The sequence below is a fragment of the Amblyraja radiata genome, chromosome 7, assembly GCF_010909765.2.
Source record: "Amblyraja radiata isolate CabotCenter1 chromosome 7, sAmbRad1.1.pri, whole genome shotgun sequence".
In the NCBI taxonomy this organism is placed as follows: Eukaryota; Metazoa; Chordata; class Chondrichthyes; order Rajiformes; family Rajidae; genus Amblyraja; species Amblyraja radiata.
In genome coordinates, this window is record NC_045962.1 from 76,134,634 (window position 1) to 76,156,559 (window position 21,926).

General features: G+C 46.2%; 1 protein-coding gene across 1 annotated transcript in view; it reads left to right on the forward strand.

Moving 5' to 3' along the window:
* LOC116975554 (leucine-zipper-like transcriptional regulator 1) overlaps window positions 1-20,229 on the forward strand; it is a 61,064-nt gene extending 40,835 nt beyond the window's left edge. The window contains exons 3-8 of the mRNA XM_033024832.1: window positions 1,117-1,199; window positions 2,235-2,313; window positions 7,308-7,357; window positions 8,473-8,593; window positions 15,994-16,180; window positions 19,273-20,229. Coding sequence (XP_032880723.1) covers window positions 1,117-1,199; window positions 2,235-2,313; window positions 7,308-7,357; window positions 8,473-8,593; window positions 15,994-16,180; window positions 19,273-20,035 — 1,283 coding nt within the window. The 3' untranslated portion in view covers window positions 20,036-20,229. The remainder of the gene's footprint in view (window positions 1-1,116; window positions 1,200-2,234; window positions 2,314-7,307; window positions 7,358-8,472; window positions 8,594-15,993; window positions 16,181-19,272) is intronic.
* The last annotated feature ends 1,697 nt before the right edge of the window (window positions 20,230-21,926 follow it).

The following is a 21,926-nucleotide window of genomic DNA, read 5'->3' on the forward strand; positions in this document are numbered from 1 at the left end:
TCAGCTCTCGCTGCCTTGGCAGGGCAGCCAACATCCTGAAGGACCCTTCCCACCCTGGACACAACCTGTTCCACCTGCTGCCCTCTGGCAGACGGTACAGGTCTTTCAAAACTCGCACAAACAGACTCAGAGACAGCTTCTACCCCATAGCCATACGTGAACTTAACAATGCAAAATAAGAAATAACACTCACATTCAACTGAATGGTTCTACCTCAGCTGCTATTGTTATTTATCTGTAATTTTTTTTATATGTATATATTTTTACCTTTTCTTATATATTTAAAATTGCTCTTGTGAATCACACCGTGGGATTGACTTTTAAATTTCGTTGTACCATGTGCAATGACAATAAAAAGAGATTCATTCATTCGATTCATCTCTGCCTTAAAAATATCCACTGACTTGGCCTCCACAGCCTTCTGTGGCAAAGAATTCCATAGATTCACCACCCTCTGACCAAATAAATTTCGCCTCATCTCCTTCCTACAAGAACGTCCTTTAATTCTGAGGTTATGACCTCTAGTCCTAGACTCTCCCACTCGTGGAAACATCCTCTCCACATCCACTACGTTACATTAATCATTGATGTCAATTAATTGGATATTTACTTGTTACTTCCTTCATTCCTTCTTTCAAGTTGTGTTCATTGTCCTATGCACAGTAGGGTATGCACATATGCACTAGTAGATACAATGAAAATCCTGCTTGCAGTGGCATCATAGGCAGAGAGTAAGGGTCTCGACCCAAAACGTCACCCATTCCTTCTCAAGTTCAAGTTTCAAGTTCAAGTTCACATTCATGGTCACATGCACCAATTGGTACAGTGTAATTTGAGTTGCTATACAACCATACGAATAAAAAGAACACAATACACAATTGAATTTAACATGAGTTACTCCAGCTTTTTGTGTCTATCTACAGTTTAAACCAGCATCTGCAGTTTGTTCCTACACATGATTCAAGAACATGATGGTTATTGGAAAATAGCTGTTCCTGAAGCCAGTCTTCCATTGACACCTGTAATGCACTAACATCATAGTTGTAGTTCATGTCAAAAACACATCCCCTGATGGAGCTGCATTGCAATACCAGTCCATGTCTTTGTGTTTTGCAGCTCAAAATGAATGGGAAGAACTGAACTATGCAGAGGGAACTCCGCCGGAAGAACTAGAGGAGCCGTCACTGGTAGCTCACAATGTAAGTGCAGAGTGCATGTGATCCGATGCTCTTATTAAAAAGTGGAGCAATTTCAAATAGGATTCAATATTTTTGGAATGGGACATCAAAGTCTTAAGTAGTTTTATTTAAAATATGTTGATGTTTCAAGATTACTTTTTTGCTCCAGTCAATGTAAATGGGAATGGCTTAGAGTCAGCACGGTGGCGCAGCGGTAGAGTTGCTGCCTTACAGCGCAAGAGACCCGGGTTCAATCCTGACTATGAGTGATGTCTGTATGGAGATTATATATGCTCTCCCAGTGACTGCGTGGGTTTTCTCTGGGTGCTACGGTTTCCTCCCACACTCCACAAAGACGTACAGGTTTGTCAGTTAATTGGCTTCGGTGAAGATTGTAAATTGTCCCGAGTGCGTAGGGTAGTACAGTGTACGGGGATCACTGGTCAGCATGGGCTCGGTGGGCCGAAGGGCCTGTCTCTGTGCTGTATCTCTAAACAAAGCTGAAACTAAAGGTAATCAGACAACATACCTGTCTGATGGTATGAAGAGGTAAGAATTGAAGGGACATAACACATGCTCTGGGATGGAGGCAGGGAGGCAAACAATAGCCCTGGGCAAGAGGGTTGCTCTAACTTTCTCTCATAATTTCAGAATAAGCTGATGGATGGCTCGTGTTCAATTCCCCCCCCCCCCTCTTGCCTGTGTTCACCTATGACCTGCTTTGCTTTGGCCTGCCCCTCCACTTCCAGCATTCTCTCCACCCCTACCCACTGCAAGCTGCCTCAAGAACGGTCCTGACCCAAAAACGTCACCTATCCATGGTGCCCAAGGATGCTGCCTGCCCCGCTCAGTTACTCCAGCACTATGTGTCTTTCCTCAGCAAACCAGGAGCCTCTGCGCTCCATAGTTCAGTGGACTGGCTCATGTTACCGAGCAGATCATGTAACCCTGGCGGGAAGTGGCTGTAATTTTAAAATGTTAAGGTAGGAAAATGTAAGATACTTTGTGAAATTTTATTTCCAAAGTTAATTTTGTGGTTTTTTTTTGTTTTGGAAGGGAATAATCTACGTGTATGGGGGAATGATGGACTCGGCTTATACCCAGGGGAAAACTCCTCTCTGGATCTATGATATCGGTAAGAGAAATATGTTTCAGGAGCTGCAATGGGGTTGAGTGGCTGAATGTCCGATCATTCATTGTATTCCTTTTGTATAGAAATTTGTGAACAGCGATAAAGTTGCTGCCTTACAGCACCAGAGACCCGGGTTTGCTACTGACTACGGGTGCTGTCTGTGCAGAGTTTGTACGTTCTCCCTGTGAATCCTTTCTTTGGATTAAACCAGCATCTGCAGTCCCTGCCCATCAATCTGAGGAGGTCACCAGCTGCTGAAGACACATTATGGCTGCCTTAAGTTCCAGAAGAAGGAGTCACGTTTAAGGATCCAGAACAAGGGGTCACAGTTTAAGGATCCAGAACAAGGGGTCACAGTTTAAGGATAAGGGTGAAATCTTTTAGGACCGAGATGAGAAAAACATTTTTCACACAGAGAGTGGTGAATCTCTGGAATTCTCTGCCACAGAAGGTAGTTGAGGCCAGTTCATTGGCTATATTTAAGAGGGAGTTAGATGTGGCCCTTGTGGCTAAAGGGATCAGGGGGTATGGAGAGAAGGCAGGTACAGGATACTGAGTTGGATGATCAGCCATGATCATATTGAATGGCGGTGCAGGCTCGAAGGGCCGAATGGCCTACTCCTGCACCTATTTTCTATGTGATAGGAGCAGAATTAGGCCGTTCGGCCCATCAAGTCTACTCTGCCATTCAATCAAGGCAGATCTATCTTTCCCTCGCAACTCCATTCTCCTGCCTTCTCCCTGTAACCCCTGACACCCGTACTAATCAAGAATCATTCTATCATTTAGGAACAAGAGGCTACCAGGAATAGGGTGGGGCTCCAAAGTCTACAGAAAGAGACCTTGAATTATGGAGCCTCCATAATGGTGGACCTCAGTTGGAGTCCCGAGAATTTTTCATAGCCCGTGCACTTCACTTAGTCATCCCCAACGTTAATCACATTCCTGAGATTACACACCTGAAATAAGCACTGTGTTGGGACCTCTGACACGGCCAAAGACTATTTGGTGGACAAGCTAAAGGTTCGTGGCTGTTTAGTTTTAGTTTTAGAGATCCAGCGCAGAAACAGGCCCTTCGGCCCACCGAGTCCGCGCCGACCAGCGATCCCCGCACATTAACGCTACCCTCCACACCAGGAACAATTTACACTTATACCAAGCCAATTAACCTGCAAACCTGTACGTCTCTGGAGTGTGGGAGGAAACCGAAGATATCGGAGAAAACCCACAGGGAGAATGTACAAACTCCGTACAGACAACACCGTAGTCGGGATCGAACCCGGCGCTGTAAGGCAGCAACTCTACCGCTGTGTCACCTTGCCCCTCTTTAAAAAAAAAAGTGTGATATGTAGGTGGCACGGCAGTAGAGCTGTGGCCTTACAAAGCCAGAGACCCGAGTTTGATCCTGACTACGGGTGTTGTCTGTACGGAGTATGCACGTTCTCCCTGCCACCACCTGGTTTTACTCTGGGTATTCCGGTTTCCACTCACATTGGGACGACAGATGGCACAATGGGCTAAGTGTTCGGCTGGCAACCGGAAGGTAGCCGGTTCGAATCCCGCTTGGAGTGCATACTGTCGTTGTGTCCTTGGGCCAGACACTTCACCCACCTTTGCCTGTGTGTGAATGTGTGTGAGTGATTGGTGGTGGTCGGAGGGGCCGTAGGCGCAGATTGGCAGCCACGCTTCCGTCAGTCTGCCCCAGGGCAGCTGTGGCTACAGAAGTAGCTTACCACCACCGAGTGTGACTGAGGAGTGAATGAATAATGCGATGTAAAGCGCCTTGAGTATTAGAAAGGCTCTATATAAATCCCATCCATTATTATTATTATTATCCCTAAGATATGCAGAATTAACTGGCTTTTGCAAATTGCCCCTAGTGTGTAGTGTGTATTAGAAATAGTGTACGGGTGTTCGCTGATCGGCGTGGACTCAGTGGAGGGAAGGGCCTGTTTTCACATTGTATCTCCAAAGTAAACTGTACAAAATTTCATGAGAATTTGTGGGCCGAGACTGCTCGAAATGGAGAAGGAGCATTTGGAGTAAAACTACAAAAATTCAAGTCTGTGCCTCAAAAGGGCACAAAATCGCAGCATTAAAAACCGGCAGAGACTATCACTGTCATAGTATCGACCCGACCCTCCTGCCTTGTGGCAGCATCTGCTGGTCCCACATTTGTTCAAAAGGCAAGAGGAACTGCAGATGCTGGTTTACACTGAAGAGAGACACAAAATGCTGGAGTAGCTCAGCGGGACAGGCGACATCTCTGGATGAGGGAATGGGTGACGTTTCGGGTCGAGACCCTGTTTCCGACTGGAAGACTGGACTCCAATCAGAAGAAGAGTCTCGACCCGAAACGTCTCTCATTCCTGCTCTACATCATCATCTTCATTGTTCTTTATCTCTCCACAATATCTCCTATTTCCCTTTCCCCTGACTAGTCTGAAGAAGGGTCTCGACCCGAAACGTCACCCATTCCTTCTCTGCAGAGATGCTGCCTGTCCCGCTGAGTTACTCTAGCATTTTGTGTCTATCTTCGGTTTAAACCAGCATCTGCAGTCCCTTCCTGCACATTTTGTCTGTTTTGCTGCGAAACCTCCTCAAGGTATGTCCACTCAAGTTCTCCTCCTCTCTCCGATGAGAGTTGAGCAACATCCTCTCCCGCTACTCCCCCACTGTGATTCCACCTGCTCTCCGACCCGACGCATTCATAGTTCATTATCTCTCTGCATCACCGCCTGTATCACTCGTTTCCCTTTCCCCTGACAAGTCTGAAGAAAGGTCTCGACCCTGAAACGTCACCTGCTCCCTGCGGTCCAGGGATGCTGCCTTGCTCCTCGCTGAGTTAGTCCAGCATTCCGTGTCCATGTACAAGAGCATTTAATTGTCATGTGCATCATCTCCGGAACAATGAAATTCTTACTTGTGGGAGTGGAAGGAATTCATCCTCGATCCCGAGAGACCGCTTAACAAAGTTGGCCCGGAGGGGAGCCCACATTTAGCACTTCCACATGAAGATCATCATTCCTGTGCGAAAATCCCTTATTCACTGTCAAAGTTTCCCCTACAAACTTCCTGAGTTTCCCCTCTTGCATTCCGGTGAAAAGCACACGGGGCTATCCCATTAAACCAGGTTCGTTTATGAAAATAGACACGAAACGCTGGAGTAACTCAGCGGGTCAGGCAGGGTCTGGAGAAAAGGAATAGAGGATGTTAGGTTCGAGACCCTTGTTCAGACTGAGAGTCGGGGGGAGAGAGAAGCAGGGGAAAAGGAAATGGAAACACACCGATACAAAATACATGGTTTCTGCTGTACAGTGAATTCTGAAAGATCTGTGTGAATTGCACACACAACTTTATATTAGGAAAGATATATCTTCTTTCTCTGGGTCATGGTCCAACGGTTGATAAACAAAAAGAGAGTTCTTCCAGATTTGCAGCGGCATCTGTTTTGCAGTAATCGAGAATGGGAAGAAGGCTCCTTTGTAGATTCCGTAATTGGGTCAATACTATATCGGGAAAATACTGTATCGTTTTACAGTTATTCTGAGAAAAACAGCTGTAGAATCTAGTGAAATCGTTGTGCTGTGTCGGGAGGAACTGCAGATGCGGGTTTAAACCGAAGTTAGACACAAAAAGCTGGCGTAAGGCAGAATCTCTGGAGAGAAGGAATGAGTGACATTTCGTGATGAGGCCCTTCTTCAGACTGGTTAAGGATAAGGGAAACGAGAGATATAGACGGTGATGTAGAGAGATCGAGAACAATGAATGAAAGATATGCAAAAAAGTCACGGTGATAAAGGGAACAGGTTTAAGAAAGAACCGCAGATGCTGCAGGTAGACAAAAATGCTGGATGAACTCTGCGGGTGAGGCAGCATCTATGGAGAGAAGGAATAGGCGACGTTTCGGCCATTGTTAGTTGTTTGTTGGGTGAAAATGAGAAGCTGTTGTGACTTGGGTGGAGGAGGGAGAGAGAGAGAGAGGGGGAATGCCGGGGTTACTTGAAATATGAGATGCTGTTCCTCCAATTTGCATTTAGCCTCACTGACAATGGTGGAGACCTAGTACAGAAAGGTCAGTGTGGGAATTGGAAGGAGAATTAAAGTATTGAGCAGCTGGGAGATCAGGTAGGTTCAGGTGGACTGAGTGAAGGTGTTCATCGAAACGATCGCCCGGTCTACGCCCGATGTATCAGAGTCCACATCTTGAACAACGGATACAGTAGATGAGGTTGGAGGAGGTGCAAGTGAACCTCTGCCTAACCTGAAAGGACTGTCGGGGTCCCTGGACAGAGTAGAGGTGGAAGGTGTAGGGACAGGTGTTGCATCTTCTTCGGTTGCTGGGGAAGGTACCTGGGTGGGAAGGGATGAGTTAACCAGAGTGTTACGGGGGGATCGGTCAGGAACTCAGGAAGGGATTGGTCTCTGCAGAAAAGGGGAAGATGGGAAGATGTGACTAGTGTTGGGATCCCGTTGGAGATGGCGAACATTTTGGAGGATTATCCGCTGTATGAGACGACTGATGGGGTGAAAGGTAAGGACTAGGGGGTTCTGTCCCTCTTGTGACTGAGCTGATGAGAAAGGGACTTCATTTAAAATATATTCTGATAGTAAAGCACCAAGTACGTTTTAGATAATCAGCGATATGCAGTTTTTTTTTTAAGTGACTTTTTTCTTTCATTGTTTTAAAACTAAATTTGCAATGAAGGATTTAATTCCGAGGTGAATAAACTCAGTTAAATGCCCTCTGGTGGTTCATTGAAGTAACAACATGTAACAACAGCACAAAAACACACTTCCCTTGAACCATATCTCTTTTGATGTCTCGTTTTCTTACCTTACCCTTCCTTATCTCTGTGTCTTCATCTCCCCTGACTCTCAGTGTGAAGAAGGCTCTCGACCCGACAAGTCACCTATTCCTTCTATCCAGAGATGCTGCCTGTTACTCCAACATTTTCTGTCTGTCTAGCACTAAAGGAATGTTTTATTTTTAATAGGTGCGGCAAGATGGATTTGGTGGCACGAGACATTCTCTTGTGAGCCGGCGGTAAGAGATTCTACTCATTTTGCCTGTGTGAGGGTGCAGGAGTTTACATGTATCTTTCAGATTAGACATTAGACCAAAGCTCAAAGTGACACTACTTTGAGAACAAGATGTGTCGGTTATCAAGTGTCCTCTTCAATGTTTAACCCTCAGCTCAGCCCACTTTACTAAAATACAGATGATTGCTCATCATTGTAATGCATGTTATGGTGCTAGTTTGCATACTGATTACAATGTGTGTTACCAGGTACAATAGTGGCATTTAAGAGGCTTTTGGATAGGCACGTGGCTATGCAGGGAATGGAGGGATATAGATCACGTGCAGGCAGACGAGATTAGTTTATCTTAAGCCTCATGTTTCACCACTGAATCTGGAGGTGTGCATTTTCACATTTCTGTACCACTTGTCTGATGAGAGAGGGGAGAGGAGGGAGTAACCTGCGGCGAGACTGGTCCTAGATTATGCTGGTGGCCTTGCCGAGGCAGCGTGAAGTGTAAATGGAAGGGAGGTTGGTTTGTGTGATGGTCTGGGCCCACAGTTATCTGCAATCACTGGCAGCCTTGGATGGCGCGAATGCAAACATTTGCCCAGACTCGTGCTCGGGGTGGGGTGCCTTGTGCTGGGGCTTTATCAGAGGATAGACCCAAATGCTGGAGTAACTCAGCAGGTCAGGCAGCATCTCTGGAGAGAAGGAATGGGCGACGTTCGAGACCCTTCTTCAGACTGAATGTCGGGGGGGGGGGGGGAAAGAAAACGAGAGATATAATCGGGGATATAGACAGAGATATAGAACCAAGGAATGAAAAATATGCAAAAACGTAATGATGATAAAGGAAACAGGCCATTGTTAGCTGTTTGCTAGGTGAGAACGAGAAGCTGGTGCGACTTGGGTGGGGGAGGGATGGAGAGAGAGGGAATGTCGGGGTTACGAAGTTAGAGAAATCAAAAATAACACCACTGGGCTGTATGCTCCGTAAGCGAAATTCGTGAGGGAAATATGAGGAAATCAGAGGAACAGGCATTAGGTACTCATTCCTGCCAGATTACTATGCATGGCATAAGATGGTTGAAAAGAAAGTGTAAAAATAATGAATAATAGTTACCTTTGCTTCTTCAGAAACAGGCACCCAAGAATCGGAAGGGACACAGTGCGGTGGTGTTTGAGGCTCAGATGTTCGTGTACGGAGGTTACGTTGATATAATGGGACCCTCTCAAGAATTCTGGAGTTTTGGCTTTGGTGAGCAGAAGTTGTAGAAGCCTCAATGCTCAGAGCAGAGAATGATAGATGTTTGAACCACAAGGGAATCAAGGGTTTTAGGGAGAGTGCAGGCAAAGGTACATTGAGGTTATTAAATGATGGAACAGATTAAATTGGTAACTAGCTCCCTGCTGCTCCTGTCCCTTATGTTCTTATGAAACATGGAATTGTTCTCCCATGGAAGGAGGACACCTTCGAAGATCAGAAGCGGGAAACTAAATTAATTGTCATGTGCGAAGGTGATGAGACAGGTTTTAAGATGCAGAGCCGGGAGGGATGAGTGGCGAAGAGAGAGCAAAAGGGAAGGTTTGTGAAGAGAGGGCCTTTGTTAGATGTATCCAAATCTAATAACATTGGCTAGAGAAAGCACCTCCGTGGAAAAGCACCATTTCTGATGAAACAGCATTGAAGCAGAATAATGTAGATGCTTGGAATTTGACATTGGAGAAACCATTCTGCCAGCAACTGTGGAGAAAGCAACACCTTTATTTGATATGTGGTTCTGGTTGCCCCATTACAGGGTGGATGTGGAGGCTTTGGGGAGAGTTTAATGCAAATGCAGAATGCTGCCTGGATTAGATGGGAGAGGTTACACAAACTTGGATTGTTTCCTCTGGAGCATCAGAGGTTGAGAAAATTCCTCATAGAAGTTTTTAAACTCATAGATAGATAGTATCTGAGTATATAGATTTGAGTATAGGAGCAGGAAGGTTCTACTGCAGTTGTACAGGGTATTGGTGAGACCACACCTGGAGTATTGTGTACAGTTTTGGTCTCCAAATCTGAGGAAAGACATTCTTGCCATAGAGGGAGTACAGAGAAGGTTCACCAGAATGATTCCTGGGATGGCAGGACTTTCATATGAAGAAAGACTGGATAGACTCGGCTTGTACTCGCTAGAATTTAGGAGATTGAGGGGGGATCTTATAGAAACTTACAAAATTCTTAAGGGGTTCGACAGGCTAGATGCAGGAAGATTGTTCCCGATGTTGGAGAAGTCCAGGACAAGGGGTCACAGTTTAAGGATAAAGGGGAAATCCTTTAGGACCGAGATGAGAAAAATATTTTTCACACAGAGAGTGGTGAATCTCTGGAATTCTCTGCCACAGAAGGTAGTTGAGGCCAGTTCATTGGCTATATTTAAGAGGGAGTTAGATGTGGCCCTTGTGGCTAAAGGGATCAGGGGGTATGGAGAGAAGGCAGGTACAGGATACTGAGTTGGATGATCAGCCATGATCATTTTGAATGGCGGTGCAGGCTCGAAGGGCCGAATGGCCTACTCCTGCACCTATTTTCTATGTTTCTATGTATAGACAGTCGGGACCGGTTTCCCCAGGGTGGAAATGTGAACGACTAGAGGGCATAGCTTTAAGTGGTGAGAGGGGCAAAGTTTAAGGAGATGATGCAAGTATTTTACCTTGGAGGGTGGTTGATGCCTAGATCGCACTGCGAGGGGTAGTGGTGGAAGCAGATACAATAGAGTGGCCTTTGGGTAGGAACATGGATATGAAGAGTATGGAGTGATATGAATCATGTGCAGATTCGATTAGAGTAGATTAGTTTAATTTGGCATCATGTTCGGGACAGACATTGTGGGCCGAAGGGCCTGTTCCTGCGCTGTTATGTCCGATGACTTTTCATCAGAATTTAAGAACATCAAGTCTTTGGAGCAATCTAGGCTGTCCCTTTCCTCTGTCCCTTCGCCAATTTCCTCTCGGTTATCTATGCGATCTCCTTTTGGGAAAGGGTCTGAAGAAGGGTCCCCGACCTGGGACGGCATCTATCCATCTTCTCCGGGGATGCTGCCCGGCCCGCTGAGTTACACCAGCACTTTGTATCCTCCCCCTCATTGATTTCTCAAGGAAATACGTGAATTTGGGAGGCCTATTTATTTTTTCAGCCGGTGAACAAAAGCAAAAAGCAACCGTTAGTGACTTTGGCGTTTAGACGGTGCTGAGAAAATAATTAATTGTATGATATAGCCTTTGGCATTGGCAATATTTGTGCAGCAGAGAGCCAGTGCTGAGCCTTGTGTTGCACAAACATGGCCTAATTGCAGCAGCTGTGGGGATAGTTTCACAATACCATTAGTTTCAATATAATTATGGAGAGGGTCAGAACTGGACCTAGCGTTGAGATTTTTGATTGGAGAAAGGCTAACTTTGATGAGATGCGAAATGATTTAAAAGGAGTGGACTGGGACTTTTTCACATATCTTTCATTCATTGTTCTCGATCTCTCTACATCACCGTCTATATCTCTCGTTAACCAGTCTGAAGAAGGGTCTCGACACGAAATGTCACCCATTCCTTCTCTCCAGAGATTCTGCCTTACGCCAGCTTTTTGTGTCTAACTTCGGTTTAAACCCGCATCTGCAGTTCCTCCCGACACAGCACAACGATTTCACTAGATTCTACAGCTGTTTTTCTCAGAATAACTGTAAAATTATACAGTATTTTCCCGATATAGTATTGACCCAATTACGGAATCTACAAAGGAGCCTTCTTCCCATTCTCGATTACTGCAAAACAGATGCCGCTGCAAATCTGGAAGAACTCTCTTTTTGTTTATCAACCGTTGGACCATGACCCAGAGAAAGAAGATATATCTTTCACAATATCAAGTTGTGTGTGCAATTCAAACAGATCTTTCAGAATTCACTGTACAGCAGAAACCATGTATTTTGTATCGGTGTGTTTCCATTTCCCTTATGGGAAGGATGTAGAAGAGAAATGGAGGACATTTAAAGGGGAAATTTTAAGAGTACAGAATCTTTATGTTCCAGGGCATCGGAAATGTCCTCGTTCTTCAGGGAACGGGGATTCCCCTCCGCCACCATAGATGAGGCTCACACCAGGGTCTCATCCATACCCCGTAACACTGCTCTCTCTCCCCATCCCTGCACACGCAACAAGGGCAGAGTCCCTCTGGTCCTCACCTTTCACCCCACCAGCCGGCAAATACAACACATAATCCTCCGCCATTTCCGCCACCTCCAACGTGACCCCACCACTCGCCACATCTTCCCATCTCCCCCCATGTCTGCCTTCCGCAAAGACCGCTCCCTCCGCAACTCCCTCGTCAATTCTTCCCTTCCCTCCCGCACCACCCCCTCCCCGGGCACTTTCCGTTGCAACCGCAAGAAATGCAACACCTGTCCCTTCACCTCCCCCCTCGACTCCATCCAAGGTCCCAAGCAGTCGTTCCAGGTGCGACAAAGGTTCACCTGTATCTCCTCCAACCTCATCTACTGCATCCGCTGCTCTAGATGTCAGCTGATTTACATCGGTGAGACCAAGCGTAGGTTGGGCGATCGTTTCGCCGAACACCTCCGCTCAGTCCGCAATAACCTACCTGACCTCCCGGTGGCTCAGCACTTCAACTCCCCCTCCCATTCCCAATCCGACCTCTCTGTCCTGGGTCTCCTCCATTGCCAGAGTGAGCAACAGCGGAAATTGGAGGAACAGCACCTCATATTCCGTCTGGGGACCTTGCGTCCTTATGGCATTAACATAGAATTCTCCCAATTTGGCTAGCCCTTGCTGTCTCCTCCCCTTCCTTAACCCTCTAGCTGTCTCCTCCCACCCTCCATCCGCCCGCCCTCGGGCTCCTCCTCCTCCTCCCCTTTTCCTTCTTTCTTTCCCCCACCCCCCATCAGTCTGAAGAAGGGTTTCGGCCCGAAACGTCGCCTATTTCCTTCGCTCCATAGATGCTGCTGCACCCGCTGAGTTTCCCCAGCAATTTTGTGTACCATCTTTATGTTCCTGTTCGGTTGAAAGGAAACAGTAAAGATTGGAAAGAGCCATGGTTTTCAAGGGAAATTGGACATCTTGTTTGGAAAAAGAGGGAGATCTACAATAATTATAGGCAGCATGAAGTAAATGAGGTGCTTGAGGAGTATAAGGAATGTAAAAAGAATCTTAAGAAAGAAATTAGAAAAGCTAAAAGAAGATATGAGGTTGCTTTGGCAAGTAAGGTGAAAGTAAATCCAAAGGGTTTCTACAGCTACATTAATAGCAAAAGGATAACGAGGGATAAAATTGGTCCATTGGAGAGACAGAGTGGACAGCTATCTGCAGAGCCAAAAGAGATGGGGGAGATATTGAACAATTTCTTTTCTTCGGTATTCACCAAGGAGAAGGATATTGAATTATGTGAGGTAAGGGAAACTAGTAGAGTAGCTATGGATACTATGAGTTTCAAAGTAAAAGAAGTACTGACACTTTAAAAAAATATAAAAGTGGATAAGTCTCCAGGTCCAGACAGGATATTCCCTAGGACATTGAGGGAAGTTAGTGTAGAAATAGCCGGGGCTATGACAGAAATATTTCAAATGTCATTAGAAACGGGAATAGTCCCCGAGGATTGGCGTACTGCGCATGTTGTTCCATTGTTTAAAAAGGGTTCTAAGAGTAAACCTAGCAATTATAGACCTGTTAGTTTGACTTCAGTGGTGGGCAAATTAATGGAAAAGATACTTAGAGATAATATATATAAGCTTCTGGATAAACAGGGTCTGATTAGGAACAGTCAACATGGATTTGTGCATGGAAGGTCATGTTTGACTAATCTTCTTGAATTTTTTGAAGAGGTTACTAGGGAAATTGACGATGGTAAAGCAGTGGATGTTGTCTATATGGACTTTAGTAAGGCCTTTGACAAGGTTCCTCATGGAAGGTTGGTTAAGAAGGTTCAACTGTTGGGTATAAATGCAGGAGTAGCAAGATGGATTCAACAGTGGCTGAATGGGAGACGCCAGAGGGTAATGGTGGATGGCTGTTTGTCGGGTTGGAGGCAGGTGACTAGTGGGGTGCCTCAGGGATCTGTGTTGGGTCCATTGTTGTTTGTCATGTACATCAATGATCTGGATGAAGGTGTGGTAAATTGGATTAGTAAGTATGCAGATGATACCAAGATAGGGGGTGTTGTGGATAATGAAGAGGATTTCCAAAGTCTACAGAGTGATTTAGGCCATTTGGAAGAATGGGCTGAAAGATGGCAGATGGAGTTTAATGCTGATAAATGTGAGGTGCTACACCTTGGCAGGACAAATCAAAATAGGACGTACATGGTAAATGGTAGGGAATTGAAGAATGCAGTTGAACAGAGGGATCTGGGAATAACCGTGCATAGTTCCTTGAAGGTGGAATCTCATATAGATAGGGTGGTAAAGAAAGCCTTTGGTGTGCTAGCCTTTATAAATCAGAGCATTGAGTATAGAAGCTGGGATGTAATGTTAAAATTGTACAAGGCATTGGTGAGACCAAATCTGGAGTATGGTGTACAATTTTGGTCGCCCAATTATAGGAAGGATGTCAACAAAATAGAGAGAGTACAGAGGAGATTTACTAGAATGTTGCCTGGGTTTCAACAACTAAGTTACAGAGAAAGGTTGAATAAGTTAGGTCTTTATTCTCTGGAGCGCAGAAGGTTAAGGGGTGACTTGATAGAGGTCTTTAAAATGATGAGAGGGATAGACAGAGTTGATGTGGACAAGCTTTTCCCTTTGAGAATAGGGAAGATTCAAACAAGAGGACATGACTTCAGAATTAAGGGACAGAAGTTTAGGGGTAACATGAGGGGGAACTTCTTTACTCAGAGAGTGGTAGCTGTGTGGAATGAGCTTCCAGTGGAAGTGGTGGAGGCAGGTTCGTTGGTATCATTTAAAAATAAATTGGATAGGCATATGGATGAGAAGGGAATGGAGGGTTATGGTATGAGTGCAGGCAGGTGGGACTAAGGGAAAATAATTGTTCGGCACGGACTTGTAGGGCCGAGATGGCCTGTTTCCGTGCTGTAATTGTTATATGGTTATATAGCTCGTTGTCTTATTTTAGGACATCACGTGTTCATTTTCACCACATGCTTTCTCTTAATTAATGGTTTGAGCGTGTGGACTTGTTTGTGCCTTGTCCGGGAGCAGATTGGGGGGGGGGGGGGCAGCTGACCCCTCAGGAGGTCAGCCCTTGGCCAAGGCCTCTGTTGGGTTGGCATGATAAGGGCAGAGGTATTCAACATTGTTGAAATGGTCAATGTGAAATTAAATGAAGCTCAGGCAGGAAGATGCAGGAGAGCATTGAAAGAGGGATTTTGGCACCAAAGTCGGGAAGTTCTTCATGTCAGGTCTGCATGTCGCGTTAGGTGAGTACCGCGGAATTGGTTAAGACCCAACCGTAGGAAGTGACAGTGGCACAGCTAGTAACAGCCCAGTGTAGAAACTAGGAAGAAGAAGGGTTTCGGCCTGAAACGTTGCCTATTTCCTTCGCTCCATAGATGCTGCTGCACCCACTGAGTTTCTCCAACATTTTTGTGTACCTTCGATTTTCCAGCATCTGCAGTTCCTTCTTAAACATAGAAACTAGGAACTGCTGATACATGTTTCACTAAAGAAGACAGGGGCAGCGCGGTGGCACAGCGGTAGAGTTGCTGCCTTACAGCGCCAGGGACCCAGGTTCGATCCTGACCATGGGTCCTGTCTGTATGGAGTTTGTACGTTCTCCCCGTGACCTGCGTGGGTTTTCTCCGGGTGGTCCTGTTTCCTCCCATACTCCAACGACGTATAGGTTTCCAGGTTAATTGGCTTCGGTCCCGTTGTGTAAGATGATGCTAGTGCACAGGGATTGCGTGCCGAACTGCCTGCTTCTGCGCTATATGTCGAAAGTCTAGAGTAAAATAAACTAAAAACCTAAAATGAGCAGTCGTTTTGTGAGCAAAGTGGACACGGAGCAGCGGGACGATAACACCCACCAAGTCGGCAGAAGCGTGAGAGAGTCTGCATTGTTATAAGGTCATCAGGAAACATGTTCCCGATGTTGGGGAAGTCCAGAACCTGGGGCCACAGTTTAGGAATAAGGGGCAAGCCATTTATAACGGAGATGAGGAAAAACCGTTTCACACAGAGGGTTGTGAATCTGTGGAATTCTCGGCCTCGGAAGGCAGTGGAGGCCAATTCTCTGGATGTTTTCAAGAGAGAGTTAGATAGAGCTCTTAAAGATGGCGGAGTCAGGGGTTATGGGGTGAAGGCAGGAACGGGGTACTGATTGTGGATGATCAGCCATGATCACAGTGAACGGCAGTGCTGGCTCGAAGGACTGAATGTTCTACTCCTGCACCTATTGTCTAAGAATGCATTTCGTTGTCTCTGTATTGTACACTGACAATGACAATTAAAATTGAATCTGAATCTGAATCTGAAGAGGAATAGGAGTAGAATTAGGCCAATTGGCCCATCAGGTTTACTCCACCATTCAAACATGGCTGATCTATCTCTCCCTCCTAACCCCATTCTCCTGCCTTCTCCCCATAACCTCTGACACCCGTACTAACCGAGAATTGTTGTTTCAAGGTTGTTAAATGGTTCTTTTTTTTCTCCGCACCAGATGCCAAGGACTGGTGCCCAGTATTGTGCTCGGCTGGTGGCGTGGGGCCCGGACCACGATACAGTCACTCTGCAGTCGTCTACTGCAGCGGGATGTACCTGTTCGGCGGCCTGGTTGGACTTGTGGAGCAGAATGACTTTTGGAAGTGGGATTTCATCGGCAGCACCTGGTCCAAGATCAAAACACGGTCAGTAAAGACAGGGCGGGCACGGTGGCGCAGCAGCAGAGTTGCTGCCTTCCATGCCCTTGCAGCTGCCAGAGATCCGGGTTCGATCCCAACTACAGGTGCTTTGTCTGTCCGGAGTTTGTACGTTCTCCCCATGGCTCACGTGGGTTTTCTCCGAGATCTTCGGTTTCTTCCCACACTCCAAAGACGTACAGGTTTGTAGGTTAATTGGCTTGGTGTAAATGTAAAAAATTGTCCCCGGTGTGGGATAGCGCTAAAAGCAGCTGGGCTTGTACGCTCTGGAGTTTAGAAGGATGAGAGGATATCTTATTGAAACATATAAGGTTGTTAAGGGTTTGGACACGCTGGAGGCAGGAAACATGTTCCCGATGTTGGGGGAGTCCAGAACCAGGGGCCCCAGTTTAAGAATAAGGGTAAGCCATTTAGAACGGAGATGAGGAAACACTTTTTCTCACAGAGGGTTGTGAGTGTGTGGAATTCTCTGCCTCAGGAGGCAGGTTCTCTGGATGCTTTCAAGAGAGAGCTGGATAGGGCTCTTAAAGATAGCGGAGTCAGGGGATATGGGGAAAAGGCAGGAACGGGGTACTGATTGGGGATGATCAGCCACGATCACATTGAATGCATCGAAGGGCCGAATGGCCTACTCCTGCACCCATTGTCTATTGTCTAATATGTGGGGATCGCTGGTCGGCACAGAAACTATACATCGACAGAAGCCTATTATCCCAGATCAAATGGTGCTTTCATTGGCACATGTACAAACGCATAGTGAAATTGTTTTCTTGCATGCAGTCCCATACCTAAGCATATCCCCGATTAGCAAGTGTACAGAAATAGTCTTCTGACCACTGCTAAATTTGTGAAATATACCACTGAGTTAATTCATACTAAAACATATTCAACACTGACGTAAAATCTTGTTGGCAAATGCAATACCTTTTACAGTTGTTTAACACCATTTGGATTCTTTTAATGGGAAACGCATGTAGTTACTAAAAATATATTTGCGTACTCTTGATTCAATGGCCTTTACTACTCGGTTATGTGAAAGGCCTTTTGGGTCTTTTAGAAATAATTTCTGCTTGACTTTCCCTTCTCAACTTTTACTTCCATGCTTTTAAAAGCTGTGCGATGTTGGCTATACTTCATTCTCACTCATTCCTCTTGGTCAGCAGGCTGATGGTTTCTGTCATATTTCAGAGCAATAAGCACAAATCTCTAGGTTGAAAGCCGAGTGCAGGACTGAGGAGGCACTGCTGTTTTGTAACCTTTAGTAGAAAAATGATAGGTGCAGGAAGGAACTGCAGATGGTGGTTTACAACGAAGATAGACACAAATTGCTGGAGTAACTCAGCGGGGCAGGCAGCATCTTGGGAGAGAAGGAATGGGTGAGGTTTCGGGTCAAGACTGAAGATGTCGAGACTCTACTCGGAGATTAAAGCATTTTATTTCTTAGTTACAAACAAATAAGATTGTCTTCCTTATATACTTAATCTTTAATCAGTCAGAAGAAGGGTCTCGACCCGAAACGTCACCCATTCGTTCTATCCAGAGATGCTGCCTGTCCTGCTGAGTTACTCCAGCATTTTGTGTCTATCTTCGTTGAAAAATGATATGCTTGCATTGCAACGGGATTTGACTATAAGAGTAGGGGGCATCTAGGGGAGGGGGATGGGGAGACATAGCTTAAGTATTATGAAGTTCGTTTCATCTTATCTAAAGAAGGAGCTCCTTGGAATGGATTTAACAGAGGTTCTCTGGAATGGTTCCTGAGCTGAGAGACAGTTTAAGAGGGCAGAGAGTGAGCTGAATATTCTCTGGAGTTTGAAAAGAACGCAAGGTGACATTAAACACACACGTGGGGCTTGATAAGTCAAATTTGAAGAGGCTCTTTCCCAAGACAGGAGAGAGCAGAGGTCAGGAGCATTGGTGTCAGAACAGAGCAATGAGATGTATTTACTCAGGAGTTGCAAATCGTTGGAACTCCACCACCCAATGGACAGTGGATGAAAATAATGTCACTGAGAATATTCAAAGCTGAGATTGATAGACCTTTGGATGCTGAGGAATCATGTTCATAAGTCATAGGAGCAGAATTGGGCCATTCGGCCCTTCGAGTCTCCTCCACCATTCAATCATGGCTGATCTATTTTTCCCTTTAACCTAATTCTCCTGCCTTCTCCCCGTAACCTTTGACGTTCTTACTAACCAAGAAACTATCAATCTCCGCTTTAAAAATACCTAATGACTTGGCCTCCACAACCAGCCGTGGCAATGAATTCCAGATTTACCATCCTCTGGCTGAAGATCTTTATTCTAAAGGTATGCGCTTTTATTCTGATGCTGTGCCCTCGAGTCCTAGACTCTGCCACTACTGGAACCATCTTCTCCACATCCACTCTATCCGGGTCTTTCATAAAGGGATCAAGGATATGGGGATAAGAAAGTGGAGTTGATTGGCAGGAAAAGATTACTCATCATTTAACAGAGGCATACTGCACGGAAACAGGCCCTTTGGCCCAACTTGCCCGAACCAACAAACGTGCTCCATCTATACTAGTCCCACCTGCCTGCGTTTGGCCCATATCCCTCTAAAACTGTACTATCCATGTACCTGACCAAATGTTTCTTAAACGTATGACTGACAAAACAGGCCCGTTTACCCCTCTCCATTAGTTTAGTTTTTAGAGATAAGCGCGGCAACAGGCCCTTTGGCCCATCGGGTCCGCACCGACCAGCGTTCCCCACACATCAACACTATCCCACACACGCGCGCACACACACACACACACACACACACACACACACACACGGGACAATTTACAAATTTACCAAGCCAATTAACGTACAAACCTGTACGTCTTTGGAACGTGGGCGGAAACCGGGGAAAATCCACGCAGGTCACGGGGAGAACATACAGACAAGCACCCGTAGTCAGGATCGAACTTGGGACACTGGCGCTACGTGGAAGCAACTCTACCGCTGCGCCACCGTGCCGCCACATGCTTTCCCAGGTGCTTTAACTAATGCAGCTTCTGGTTGTGCTGCCAGCTTTGCTGCATATAAACTCATGAGTTCTTTCCTTCTCACAGTTCTGGGCCTCGCCAGTTAGTCGGGCACTCTGCCGTTGTATACCAGGACAGCATGCTGATCTTCGGAGGAGGGAGGAACCACAACAGCTCCAGCAACAGCCTGTGGAAATTCCGATTGACGACGCAGGCGTGGGAGAGGCTGAGCCCAGGCACGGAGACGGCCCCTCCCGCCAAGATCTACCACTGCACGGTGGGGGTCGGTGCCAGCTTCCAGGAGGCACGTCCCGACAGCGCCCCTTCCACACCAACCACGCCCAGCTGCATCTGCGTTGAGAACAACACCCACCCGTGCGACCAGTGCAGCGGGCAGCAGCTGGTGGGGCTGAAGGGCGCCTGCTGCTTGAATTTCTCCACGCCGAACGTGGCGGAGCGCAGCAGCTCGTCGCCGGCCCGGTCGCGAAACCGAAGCGCAAACTCCGACAACATCGAGATGATGACCTTCAGGGTACAGTCCTCGGAGAGGGGCGAGAGGCTTCAGGGATCGACCTGGCCCATGTCCGCCACGCCCGTGGTACTGTGGCCGCGCCAAAACGCGTATCACCTCCCGAAGCCGCCTCCTTCACAACACAGCGCCAAGGAACATGGCGAGAATGGGGTTATAAAAGATGCACAGCCAGAGACCACGCACTATGGAGACCCACCAACCTTACAAACTGACAACCTTCCAGAGGTTCTTCTGGTAGTTGGTGGTAAACCAAATTCTGAACAGAGGTATATTTCACTGTGGCAAATGAAACTCTGTGAAACATTTCTAAAGTGTTAAGTGTTAACATTTCTAAAGCTCCGTGCGTTAACAAACAGTTTTGGACAAGCTTAGACAAGAGTGATCGAACATATTTATTTTGTATTTTGTGCCAATAATGCTAAATTTAAAACAAACATTTTCTACAGAGCTTTTATTTTTATGGATGTGTTCACGCCTTAAGCTAATACATGCTGATAAACTGGTTGGACATTTATGGAGTATTTTTCTCTTCAAAACATTTCAAGGCTACCTCGTGATGTGATTTGTTCTGTCAGTTTACAAATCTTTCATTTGTAAGATCACTGCCAGCTGGAATAGATATGCCATAGATAGACACAAAATGCTGGAGTAGCTCAGCAGGACAGGCAACATCTCTGGGGAGAAGGAATGGGTGATATTTCGGGTCGAGACCCTTCTTCGGATATATGCCATATCTGAGAATCATAGCTCCTGTAGCAGGCTCTACCACCAGGGCAGCACAGTGCCTCGAGACCCATGTTCGATCCTGACCTCGGGTGCTGTCCGTGTGGAGTTTGCACGTTCTCCCTGTGCCCTTGTGGCTTTCCTCCAGGTGCTCCGATCTCCTCCCACATCCCAAAGATGTGCGGGTTTGCAGGTTACTTGGCCTCTGTAAATTGCCCATCACATGTGCAAGGGAGTGGATGTGAAAATGGGATAACATAGAACCAGTGTGAGTGGGTATTAAGGCTCAGCGTAGACTTGTTGGGCCACAGGACCTGTTTCCATCTTGTGTCTTTCCATCAATCGATCAATTAAACTCAAATGAGTTGTCTCCGACTTGTGAAAGAGCTAACACATGTATATTTAATTGTGTGAACGAGGTAGACAATAGACAGTAGGTGCAGGAGTAGACCAATCTGCCCTTCAAGCCAGCACCGCCATTCAACGTGATCATAGCTGATCATCCCCAATCAATACCCTGTCCCTGCCTTCTCCTCATATCCCCTAACTCCGCTATTTTCAAGAGCCCTATCTAGCCCTCTTGAAAGTATCCAGAGAACCGGCCTCCACCGCCCTCTGAGGCTGAGAATTCCACAGACTCACAACTCCCTGTGTGAGAAAGTGCTTCCTCGTCTCTGTTCTAAATGGCTTACCCCTTATTCTTAAACTGTGGCCCCTGGTTCTGGACTCCCCCAACACTGGGAGCATGTTTCCTGCCTCTAGCGTGTTCAAACCCTTAATAATCTTATATGTTTCAATAAGATATCCTCTCATCCTTCTAAATTCCAGAGCATACAAGCCCAGCCGCTCCGTTCTCTCAGTATAGGACAGTCCCATCATCCCGGGAATTAACCTCGTGGACCTACGCTGCACTCCCTCAATAGCAAGAATGTCCTTCCTCAAACTTGGAGACCAAAACTGCACACAATACTCCAGGTGTGGTCCCACAAGGGCCCTGTACAACTGCAGAAGGATCTCTTTGCTCCTCTTGTTATGAAGGCCAACATGCCATTTGCTTTCTTCACTGCCTGCTATACCTGCATGCTTACTAGAGGATCTAGAGGAATTTGAGTAGCTGTGACTAATTGGTTGTGTAGAGAACAGCCAAAGAGCATAAATGCAGAGTTATTTCTTGGCAAAATATTCAAGCAGAAAACACCAAAAATCCCACTAACCTTTGTGTTGTCACTAACCTGTGCCGGTCAATAATATCAAATGTTAGTGCAATATTTAAATGTTTAATTTTGATCAGTAAGTTTCTGTAATGCTTAATAATTGCAGGATCTGAGTGATACAACACAGAAATAGACTCTTTGGTCCACGCTGACCATTGGGTACCATACACTAATGCCATTAACCTGACATAGAAGGTCCATAGCCTTCTGCAGCATGGCGTTCAAGTGCTTGTGCAGAAGCCCCTTCAGTGTTGGAAGATTATCTGCGTTCA